We start from the raw sequence: 13,260 nt of genomic DNA on the forward strand, positions 1-13,260 counted from the left end.
TATATATATATATATATATATATATATATATATATATATATATATATATATATAATATATATATATATATATATATTTATAAAGAAAGAGAGAAATCTTGATAAAAAAATTCATCAGGGCAATCTCAAGGATCTCAAACACATCTGGCTATGGTAATGTAGAAGGCCTCCTAGGCAAAGACTAAAGGAGTAAACAGATTCTATTTGTTGACCAGCCCTGCACCCCTCCTTCACCTATTAAGCTGGCGCGGATTTATTTATAATATATTGTTTCCAGTTTAGGATGTTGAATGCTGGATCTTCTTGACTCAATGCATGGATTTTGCTTGTGTCTCTGTTTTTATGACTAGGCAACTAATTTTACTATCTCCTAATAAGAATACAGCTCTAAAGCTCAGTTTTATGGTTCTGAATCTGGCTGTTAGTCAGGTTTCCCAAACTCTGTGATAGCTCTCAGAGAGACTGATTCCATCAACAGCTGTAAAATATCAGAGTACTAACAGTGCCATGTTGCGCATGGATGGTGTCCCTGTTCGTACATTTAGCGTGGATTGTCGAGGCCACATTTGGAGCCCTTTGCTACGGCTTGAGGTTTAGTAATGGTAATGAGATAGTTTTTGCTTGTTTTTGGAGCACTTAGGAACAGTTACAGAAAAAGCATGAGAGTTAATCGAATGAAAAGTAACACAAGAATGAATTTTAGTAGATGGCACAAGAGACGCTAGCTCTTTAGAGCAGTACCCATTATAGTATTTGTAGGAAAGAGAAAGAGAAGCAACATTATGACGATGTGATAATGGTTGGAGGTTCGCAGCAAGTGCAGGTCCAATTATATTTACAATGCATTTTTGAACCTTGTCGAAAAGAGGAAGGGCATCATTAGAAGATCCGCCCCAGATATGGCAACAGTATTCCATACAAGACTGGATTTAATATTTATAGAGATAAAGAATAGAATCCGGAGGAAGAAAGAGTCAGATAAAGTGATGCAATCTTAGCAGGTGCTAATTTTGCAACGGATTTGATATTTTGTTTCCAAGAAAGATCAGAAGTAAGAGTTAATCCTAGAAGCTGAAGGGTAGATGACTCATTGAGTACATTACCATTCATAAATATAGGAAAATCTAAATTATTGTGATAACAATTGGCTGAAAAATTTTTCATCTAAATTAAAGTTCACCAGCCACTGTGAGCCCCATACTATAGCAGAAGTGGAATTCTTTTAAAGCTCAAATACCCCCTCTAAGCAATCAGCAAGTGTTGGCTTCTTATCATGACAAGAATAGTTCTTTAACAAATTTAAAAATGATAAATTTAAAAAAAAAAGTTCTTTAACAAATATAAAAATGCCTAGAGTACCAAAAACCAAAAAACATAAAAAACCATCGTCATCACCAAGTTCTCTAAACCTATCATTCACTAATATTCGTGTTCTTTGTAGTAACTTTTCTTCTGTTGAGCCTTATCTCTTGCAAAGTTCATCAAACCTACCTACTCTTTGTGAGACTAATTTGAGTTTGGCCGGCTCATCTTGAGATCTTAGTATTAATGGTTATCTTCAATTAATTCGAAAAGAATCCAATAGTCACATGCTTGGCCTGGGCATTTACATTCGTAAGATTCACCCATTTGTCAGGAAACTAGATTTAAATCCACCAACTATTCTTTTATGTGCTTATGTTTAGCACCACTTCACTCTATTGCCTTTCTCTTTGTTCTATATCACTCTCTTTCATCTCAAGACTGCACTCTTTTTGATGTTATTTCTGATCAAGTTGACCAAGTCCTCTCTCTTTATCCATCAGCAAACATCATTGATGTTGGTGACTTTAACAATCACAATAAATGGTTTGGCTCTAGTGTTAGTGACTCTGCAGGTGTCAAGACCTACAACTTTTGCCTTTCTCAATCTCTAACTCAAATAATCAACTTTCTAACTCTATTACCAGACAACCCAAATCATTTAACTTTTCTACTCGACTTACATCTTGTTTCTGATCCTGGTCAGTGCTCCATTTCTCCACATTCACCCTTAGGTGCTTCTGATCACAGTTTGATCTCTCTAAAACTTTTATCTCATTCTTTTTCATTGGAATCCCCCTATAATTGTATACTCTTACAACTTAAGTTGTAAGAGGTACAATTATATTAATAATTATATAAGTTAATTATATAATTTAACTACCTTAAAGCTGACTGAGACTCTTTACGTAATTTTTTTCATGACAGCCCTTGCCTTTGGGTAGAAATCTTTTGTCTTAGTGCTGATAAATGTGCTTCTTACATAACTTCTTGAATTCAGGCTGCCATGGAATCATTTATTCCCTCTCGATAATTCCAAGTCAAACCTCACTCTTCTCCATAGTTTCCCTCACATTGTGCTGCTGTAATTTCCAGTCGAAACCATTACTTCCATATCTATCAGCAAAACAATTCTCCAGAAATGTCTGAAGACGTTTAGAAGACGATAGAAGACGTCTAAGGCTAAACTAGCTATTCTCAGGTCAATCTCAAATCTCAAAATGAAATCTCAAAATGAAATCTCAAAATGAAATCTCAAAATGAAATTTCATCTCATTTTTCAGGTTCAGATTTTGTCACTTCACCTAAAGACTAGTTCCATCAACCAAAACTCATTCTTGCTTGACTTGTCTTTGAGCAAAGTTGCATCTCACTGTCATAAAAAAATGAAATATTGCTTGATGTCATTACCCAGAAAAAAATTGCATATAGTTGCAATAATAAAACTGCAATATATTCAACTCTAGAGCAATAAAACTTAATTTTTTATAACTTTTACTTTCATCCACTTCATTTAATTTTGATAGACTGTGTTAACTAAGTTTTTTTAGGAAGAAAATAAAAAAAAATGGAGCTTTATTTAATTTAAAAAAGAATATACAAAATATATGTACCAATAAAATTGAAATCGCTTTTTTATCAACTATTATGATAAAATTCTTGGAAAAAGCTTAAACATTAGTTATTCAATTCATTCTTTTCGTAGATTTAGTATCTGAATTAACAAAATATATGCCAAATCGAGCAAAAACTCACAAGGAGAACAGGAAGACTGTTTGCTTCTTGTGTCTTGGCAAGGCTAGTCGCTTTTTAACCAGCTTCATGACAGAAAAAATGCAACAAATTCTGAAGCAGCCAATTGACTTTAATGATCCAAAAGTCCCGAATGGTATTTGTCAGTGGCGGCAACACTCAACCTTAGTAAACTTGAGGAGGGGAAATTTCAAACCCAACTGCAGCTGTTTGACTTCTCCAATATCAAAGTCCGTCTAGTTACAAGAGGTTCAGTTGGTGATTGTCTGATTTGCTTATTTGGCAAAGTAAAGCACAATTCTCAACATCCAGTCTTGGTAACCCAGAAACCTAAAGCAAACCAGAACTCAGTTGAAAGAAGATGTTTTCAATGCTTTTCAATAGTTGACAAGGGTCGCCCACACAGGTGCTCAAAGTCTACTGTGCAAAAGAATTTAGCAGAAGTTGTGTCAAAGGACTCTGTTGCAGCTGAAAGAGTTGCAGCATTATGGAACAGTTCATCTTAGTAGACCAGAGGGAATAGGAGGCCACTCTATTCTAGTTCTACCAGGTAACATTGCATTAGATATTTAAAGTTTTAGCTTCATATTTTAAGTCTATGTTATGCATAATAATGTAAAATTTCTCTTAATTATTTCAAAGGTTCATTTTCAAGAGCAAGAAGACTTTTAAAAAAAGAACCAGAGCTGACAGCAAAAGATCTTGTTCATGTGCAACACAACACAGGGCTGTCCAATTCTGGTGAAAAAGCTGGTGTCAACACTAAATAATTTTGTTTCAAGTCGAATAGTAAAAAAGAACTTTCTCCAAAGATTCTGGTGTTAAGCGTCAGTTACTGATTGCCATTTCTGAAGATCTCCAGGAAAACTATAGCAATGTCAAGCAAGTTTTTGATCTGCTGAACATTGAAAAACCATTTATTTTGTCCTGTGATATGAAGCTGGCAAATATTATTTGTGGTCTACAAGCACATTCTGGTGCACACCCATGCTCTTGGTGTGATATTTCATCAAAAGATCTTGCTAAGTGTGGATCTCTAAGAACTTTTGGATCATTCAGAAGAGATTCAATGTGGCTGGTGCTAACATCAAAAAAGCAATTTCATTAAGAAACTCTGTTCATGAACCTATCATCAATGCCTCAGATAAATCTTATGTCCTTGCTGTTCTTTCACCCATGGGGCTTCATCTGTTGTTTGGTGTCATAAATCATCTTCTAAAGTCTCTCTCAAAGATTTGGACACATGCTCCTTAATGGCTGGCATTACTTCATATTCAACAGCAGCCATTTCATGGTGGACAACTGACTGGAAATAAGTGCAGGAAGCTTTTGGAGAATGTGGATGTTTAGGAGAGATTGGCCCAGCAGCACTTCTTTTTTACAGCTGTTATTGACAACTCCCTAATTTTATGTTGTCATTTACCACATTCCACAATTCATCCAATGGCACAATAGCTCTTTGGTAATTTATTAAGAGCAAGCAACTGAAGTACTCCATCATCTTTTCAGTAACAATCGGCAAAGGTACAAGAGACCAAGCAACCACCTAGAATATTAAGACAGGCTGCAAAGATGCACTACAGACTTCAACAGCAAAAAAATTGATTAAGAATATTACAAACCAGTTTAGACTGCATAAACATTTTTCTTATGTTTTTGGGACGAATAAAAATTCTTAAAACTAACTTTGTTAGTTACTTATCAGCTATGTATTTAATGGGTCTATATGCGAAATTTAAAAATTTTCTTCCACGGACAATTTAACCAGATTTAGGGACTTTTCACCTAGTAACCACCAATGATAGTACAATCATACCCCCAAAGGATTTTTCTGGGTCATGACATCAAGCAATATTTCATTTTTATTACAATAGTGACCTTTTTAATGTATCTGTCTGTGCATGATCAAAAACTTTTATTCGTATAGTTTTTTTCCAACACATCAACCCTTTAAAATTTTATCTTGATGTTTTCCTGACTCATAAAACCTACAACTTTTCAATTTTTATGTTGCTTCATAATTAGTACACTTTTAACAATGCTTATGTGCTTGAATATCTTTGTAAAACTGAAATTTTGTGTTTACAATCTAAGCTGTGTTTTTCATGCGTTTTTTTTTTTTTTTGCAAACTGAGATTTTTTCACTTTTTTTTTCTATGAGTATATAAAGATTCCTTAGTGCAATCCTTATACAAGTACTAAAACAAGAAAAAAAAAATTTAAAAAGATCAAAAACGATTTTGAATCTTCAGAGTTAAATTTAAGCTTTCTGAAAAATTATGGATTAAAATCTATTTATTGACAACTTTGTCAATATAAACAAATTTTCTTTAGTTGCCACTTTTATAAATAAACTTTTATACATATTAACTAAATATCTAAAAAAACTATTATTTAAACTATTATGTATAATGCTAACTATTTTTAATATTTTTATTTTTAAAATAATCTACTGATAAAAATAAATTTTTATTAAGTAATTAGACTTTTAAACATCTAAATTAAACTAACTGATCATAACGAAAAATTTAATTGTAATCAGCTCTTAAAATTTCCCAAACAAATAAACTTTTCAAAAATTTATTGAAAGTTTGCATTAAAAACTGAGGAACTTGTAATGCTTTTTTTATACATTTATCTATTTATCTGCATTGCAACCCCAGAATCTTTAGTTTTAATTTGTTCAATATTTACGTGAAAAAAGTGAAACAGTACCCAATTAAAAGCAATTTATAAAACGTTTATAAATTCAATTCAATACAATTTATAATCAGAGAGTAGAAAAGATTTATTATACAATGGCTAAAGAACTTATTAAAGACTTAATGACTAAAAGGCATCATTAATGCAGACACTAGAAAAAATGAATATTAATTTTAAACTACCATAATATTTGTGGTAGTGGTATAGTGGTAGAGCGCTTGCCTCATAAGCGAGAGATTCCAAGTTCGATCCCCACCTCATCTCAGCACAGTGGCCTTGTTCGTCAAGGTTTGTGTTTCGGAGTTATATAGTTGAGAGAGGGTTGTAACCACAAAAAGTAGCCTCTTCGACTGTAGTGTCCCTCTCAGCCTTGGGGACGTGAATAATTAAAAAAAAAAAATCTATTCAAGATGATATCCACATGAGGAGCATTTTACACTGTTTTGACTTTCACTTCAGATTTTATGAATAATTATAATAATGATATGAATAATTTCTAAGCACAAGATAATGAGTTTCTTGTGATAAAAAAAATGCGTTAACAATTTTTCTATTTAAAAAAAAATAAAATTAGTCTAAATGGTTTCAAGCATAAAAAACTTATATTGAAATATTATTATGGGATGATTAACTTTTTTGACATACTGTATATTGAATAAGATTGATATAATTTTTTAAATTATACATTGTTGTCCTAGTAACTAAAAAAACAACAACATGAAAATGCCATAGTTCCATGGTCTGATATTTAAAATAATTATTTAAAAACCCATCATTTAAAAAAAAAGTTTTTAGTTGCAAAAGCGTTTGAAGAAAATAATCTTGCTATTATGCATTTAACAAAAATCAAAAAAAAAATACAAAACTTGAAGAGTCTGACTACAAAATAAAGGAATGAAATGAATCAAGTTCTGATATACATAAATATATGAATTATTGATACTTCTATATGAATAATTGGTACAAAGTTTGAAAAAAAAAACACTTTTCTGTTTTATTAATTTTTATTTTTTAGGTTTGAAAAAATTTTAAACTTTTTACTTAAAATAACTTATTTAATAGTTGAATGATATTGCTCACAACAGTTTAGTTAACCTTTAAATGCAAAAACTTTCTAAGGTACAATATATAAAACATATTAATAAAAACAAGATAAAACTGTACTTTCATCACAGAGTGTTCCTGTAAACCCATCACGACAATCACATTTAAATGAAGCTATTCCATCAATACACTTTCTTGAACCAATTTTAGAACATTGATCTGGCAAACAATCATTTATGTTGGTACTACAGTTTTTACCAGAATATCCAACAGGACAAATGCAGATATAATCTTCTAACTGGTTAATACAAGTTGCACCATTTAAACAATTATTTTCTGCACAGTGATTTATTTTTAAATCACAAAAACGCCCTAAAAATTCATTTATTCTACAAATTACTTTAATTCATATAACACCGTTTACTTAAAATGAAAACACTTACCACTTGGTTCATTAAATACTTAAAGGGTTTTTTATTGTTATGTTGTTACATTTGGTAAAAAAAATGTTCAATTTATCTTATTGTATGTTATAAGAAAATTTTTAACAGTTTTATGGCTTCTTGAATATTATATTTTCACAATTATTTCACAATTATTTCACAATTATTTCACAATTATTTCACAATTATATACCATATTTTATACTATCTTAAATAAGATACGTTTTGCTAAAAACTTTAACTGAGGATGACTATATGTAGGCAAAACATGTTTTGCAAATGTTAAAAAATAAACTTGTTTTAATTTTTAAAGTACTTACACATTTTGAGCTACAAAGTAGTTGTAAAAACATTATTATTACTTGAATATATTAAATTTTTATTTTATAAATCAGTGGAGTCATTTTTAAGCTCATGCATACTTTTATGATTTTGAGTAATAATGCAAAATGCAAGAAAAATCAATTTTATCATAAAACAACAATATTAGTAGGCAAATAGGTGAGAGAAAGGATACTTGTATGTTAATATATCATGTACTAAATTATTTTACTTAATGTAAAGAAGTTTTGTATCAAAAATAATTGAAACCTTTAAACCCAGGAAAACATTTGCAAGAAAAATTATTAACAAGATCAACACATAATCCACTTTCACATGGAGATTTTGTGCACACCAAGTCAGTAACCTGACCAGAAGCACATGGAACAACACAGTCATTTATATTTTGTGAACAAGTTCTACCAGTCCATCCAGGATTACAAACACATGTGTAATCATTGATACCATCAATACATGATGCATTATTCAAGCATTGTTTCATGGCACAATCATCAATATTTATATTACACGTTGAACCTTCAAAACCATCTTTACATTTGCATTTATAGGAATTAATTTCATCAATACAAGTCCCTTTGTTGCATATACCCAAGACACAATCATCAATATTAGTTTCACAATTTTTGCCACCATACCCTGGTTTACAACTGCACTAAAAGAAAAATAACTTGAGTTACTAAAACTCTCATTAAATATTATTTATAATTATAACAACAACCCTCGTAATTAACAAAAAATGAGGTTGGCAATAATTTTTCGACCTCAATCTTTTAGAGATTCGCATCAGGTCAACAAAAATTATTTGATACAAAGGTTTTACCATAAAACATAGGTACAGGGTCAGCAATTTTTTGCTGACCTCAAACACTTTCAGCAGTTAGGTCAACATTGTCAAATGCCGACCCTAATTCTGAGGGTTGTAACAGTAAACCATATATAACAGTATTAAAATAATCTTTGTATAAAATGTATACTAAACTTCTATATATTTAATGTATGCTTTATAAATCTTTCTCTCGCTCTCTCTCTCTTTCTCATTTACTCTTTGTGTGTGTGCGTATATATATATATATATATATATATATATATATATATATATATATATATATATATATATATATATATACATATATATATACAATGAATAAGATTTATATATATATACAAAATATATATATGTAAAAGATTTCTTATATTAAAACAAGTATATATAAGAAAAATACTTTAAACTAAAAATTAACTATTTCATTATTCAATTCATTTCAAATCCTTAATGTATTACAGTGAAACCAATTTCCCTTAATTTGTATTTCGGGTATTTAAAGTAAACTTTGTATTTAAAATACATTTTCTAGAAATAAAATTATACTCGGAAAGCCCAGACCCATAATATGGGTTATAAAAAGTCTGATGCACATCTCCAATTTATTCTTTATTTTTTTAAATAAGTTACCAAAAATAGTAATAAGAAATGATCTAAGCCTCATTAGAGATCTTTATTTACCATTTTCTCTTGAATTGCTCAAGTGTTATATATGCACATAGCATATAACAAAGTAGATATGATAGAAGTTAGCTTAATTGAATAATTTGATTGAATTTATTGAAGCCTTAGTTTCATTGTTTATTTATAACTTTTTTATCTTTAAGCTTTGAAACTTCGTTCTGTTTTTTAACTGAATTTTATTTCATATGATGGCAAAATTTAATTAATAAAAATAAATAAAAATAAAACAGTTACATTTAAATAAAACATCTAAACTTTATAAATCATAGAAGGAGTCTTAAATTTATATATCTTTAAATTAAACTTATTTAAAACAAATAAATATAATTAAATCTGTAACAAAATAAAATGTATGCATTTTGGTAACAAATTAAAAAAAATATATATACCTAAAACACATTTGTCAGCATTAGTCAATTTTAGTAAACAATTAATGATGAAAATGTTCCAATATATGCGCTTATCATTTCAAAATCAGTTATAACAGTCTGCATCTGCAGGACTTAGTTATAATATCATTATTGCAATGAAAAATCTTTAAAATAAAACCCAATATATATTCTTATTCGAAGAGAAAAATTATTAACAACACTAAAGATTTAGTAAATTAAACAAACTTTTTTTGTAGTATTACCAAATGTTGCCTTTAGTACTTTTTTATACTATTACCAAATGTTACATTTAGTACTTTTATAGTATTACCAAATGTTGGATTTAGTACTTTTTATAGTATTTTTGAATGTTGCCTTAGGTACTTTTTTATAGTATTACCAAATGTTGCATTTAGTACTTTTTATAGTATTTTTGAATGTTGCCTTAAGTACTTTTTTATAGTATTACCAAATGTTGCATTTAGACTTTTTTATAGTATTACCAATTGTTGCATTTAGTATGTTTTTTATAGTATTAACAAATGTTTTCATCATTTTTTACGTTTATCACCAGAAACAACTGTTTAAACCTAAACATCAATAAAATTATTTTGAAGAGCAAAAACTTTCATCTGAGTATCAGTGCATAGGCAAATTATAACAAACTTGGCAAAAACTCTCCTTACCCATCCATGGTGAATTCTCCTTACCTATTGTGTACTCTCATTTTTCAGTTAATGCAAACATTTTTAACTATTGCCTATGGATAGTTAAAAAATATAGTTTCAAGGTAGAAAAAAGACAATACTTTTTGCTATTCCTAGAGTATGAAGAGAGCTGAATGATGATGATTGTTATTTTTGTATGATTGGTGTTATGAAGTACAAAAAAGCTAAAAGGAGACAAGCTTTTCAACATCCAGACATACTAGCATTAATGGCACCTGTAGATGTACAGATGCTGTAGTTGATGGTACATCTGGATTTCAAACACTACTTCTCAAAACTTCATTAGGAAATATTTTTAAATTATTTATGGTTTTACATATAACTAAGTCAAATGTAAGAAAGGGTCATAAAGGAAGGTTAATTAAACATCTTTCAACCTACTCCCACTTTAAGTGGGAATATCTATCGTTGCTGTTTGTGCCATGTATATGATGATATCCCAGATGATTTTGGGTTCTAAATGTGTGTAGATTTTGATAGCAAATATAATGATTTATATTATATATCATATATAATGATTATACTTAATGACTATATTAATGAATAGTAACTCTCTCACGGAGTCCTCTTCTCTACATCTTCTTGGATTATCATACACTACTGACCTTTCATGGAAATAATATATACAATCGATTGCTAAGTTAGCATCTGCTAAGATTGCTTCTCTTTATCGTGCTTGTCATTTTATCTCTCCTGATTCAACTCTATACCTCTGCAAATCTCTTAATCGTCCCTGTATGGAATACTGTTGTTAAAACTGATACTCGCTTAACTCATCATTCACCAAAGTCTCATTCTTTTACTGTATCTGTTTCTGCATATTCCAAAAATTTTTCTAGTTTTATTCCCTGCACTTTAACCCTTTGGAACTTTCTCCCATCTTCATGTTTTCCTGACTCATCCAACCTTCAACTTTTCAAGTCTTCTGTCAATTGTTTCATTACTCTATAACTCTATTCTTTTTTTCTAGTAACTTCCAACTTAATAGTGGTTGCTTGCAGCCTTGTTGGGAGTGAATCAGAATAAAAAAAAAAATGAATATTTCAAGGTTGTTTTTGATGATATGCAGGTGTATTCTAATAATTTTATAGATTTAATTATCTATGCGATTGTATGGTCAGAATAGAAGGAAGAAAGTATGTGTGGTCTTTTTAAAGGTTCAAATTAATAGTGCTCTAGAAATGTTATCAACAATGATCTGCAACAAATGACCTTTGGGGGCATTAATAAAGTACGCACGCAGTAAAACTACTAACTTAGGACTACGCTTCCCCTCCCCACACTTGTATACACTATGATGCTTTAAACACCTTCTTCTCTCTCTGCGCACATTCAAACTATTTTTTACAAATTAACCCCCCCCCCCCTCTCTATAGAAACGCATAGATTTTTAAAACATTTAAAACAAAACAACTTTTACGTTTCAACATTTTTCTAGTACATTGTGTAATATTGATTTTTTTAAAATCCTAAAATTCAATATTTTTGTTAAAACAAAGAATCTGGTTTTTTGAGAGATAATGAGCGTGAGATAATCAAACAGCGTTCATACTCGCCACCTTTAACACCCCGACCCCCTTGCACGCATATGCATGATTTTGGGTAACTTTCCCTCCCCTGTACCTGCGTACATTATAGAAGACAAATATTATTATTGAACTATTTATAAAACTTCGCTTCTTTTGAGAGTTGAGTACCAGGTTGACCTACTTTTGTTGAACTTTTTTTTCAAAAATATTAGGGACATTGTATATGTTCAATTGACTTGGGGCACCTCTAAACATATATGATTTATTATATAACATATATTAGGAGCTATTACAAGACCGTTTTGAAAGTTTTCTGTTTTTCAATAAACCCTAATGATTAAGTCAAAACAAAGTATGTACAATACAAAGAAACAAAATACAAAGAATAAAAAGAGTTACTGAGTATAAAATAAAGTTAAATTATTATAATATAATAAGCGTATAAGTATGATTATTTTAAAATTTTACACTTAAAATTAATATAATACTTTATGGGGCTTTTATAAATAAAATACAAAAAAATTGAAAGTTTTATACAAAGATATTATAAATGAGATAAAACTTAAGTTGTGACTTTCTCAAAATTTGATTTTAAAAGTTTACTTAATCAGAGGTTGAGAGATTAAGCACCTGTGAATAGTATTAAATTTTTATAAAACTTTTTTAATAAATATACTATTTGTTATTTAATACACTATTCGTTAAAATCCAGTTTCATGAGCCATATCATATTTAACGATTGCTATTGAAATAATTTACTTCAGGCATTTTTTTGATTTTGGGCATGTGATATGTAAAAGTCTTTCAAGAAAATCACTCCAGCTTCTGTGTCTAAAATGATTTCATGCTTAGGCACTTCTACAGCTTGTGGGTCTGGAATATATAATTGTAAATAGTGTACTGAGTACTATCTATGGTTTGAGTCAAATTCTTTCACAAGTTTAAAAATGACTTAAGTAGCAAAAACTATGATACATGAAAAACCATTGCCACCACAAAGTTTTCATTCACTAATATTCGTAGTCTTCGAAGTAACTTTTCGTTTGTTGTGTCTTATCTCTTGCAAAGTTTACCAGACCTACTTGCACTTTGTGAGACTAATTTGAGTTCAGCTGTCTCATCTTGTGATCTTAGTGCTGATAGTTTTTTTTCTTTAATTCGTAAAGACTCTAATAGTCACATGCTTGGCCTAGGCATTTACATTCGTAAGAATTGACCCATTTATTGGGAAACTAGGTTTGAATCCACCGACTATTCTTTTGTGTGCTTTTGTTTAACACCACATCACTCTATGGCCATTCTCTTTGTTCTATATTCCTCTCCTTCATCTCAAAACCAAGTCCTCTCTCTTTATCCATCAACCAATATCATTATTGTTGGTGACTTTTATGCTCATCACACTGAATGATTTGGCTCTAGTGTCAGTGACTTTGCAGGCATTAAGGCCCACAACTTTTGCCTTTCTCAATCTCTAAGAGATTGAGAAAGGCAAAAGTTCTCTAAGCGAGTTTGAGAAACTCGCTTTCCAATCTGGAAATCA

At 30.1% G+C, this 13,260-nt stretch overlaps 1 protein-coding gene across 1 annotated transcript in view; it reads right to left on the minus strand.

Annotated features, from left to right (window-relative positions):
* LOC100202155 (neurogenic locus notch homolog protein 1) overlaps positions 1–13,260 on the minus strand; it is a 104,187-nt gene that overhangs the window by 52,862 nt on the left and 38,065 nt on the right. The window contains exons 13-14 of the mRNA XM_065804442.1: positions 7,835–8,237; positions 6,921–7,172 (exon numbers count right to left, since the gene is read on the minus strand). Coding sequence (XP_065660514.1) covers positions 6,921–7,172; positions 7,835–8,237 — 655 coding nt within the window. The remainder of the gene's footprint in view (positions 1–6,920; positions 7,173–7,834; positions 8,238–13,260) is intronic.

The sequence above is a fragment of the Hydra vulgaris genome, chromosome 09 (genome assembly GCF_038396675.1).
Source record: "Hydra vulgaris chromosome 09, alternate assembly HydraT2T_AEP".
Taxonomy (NCBI): Eukaryota; Metazoa; Cnidaria; class Hydrozoa; order Anthoathecata; family Hydridae; genus Hydra; species Hydra vulgaris.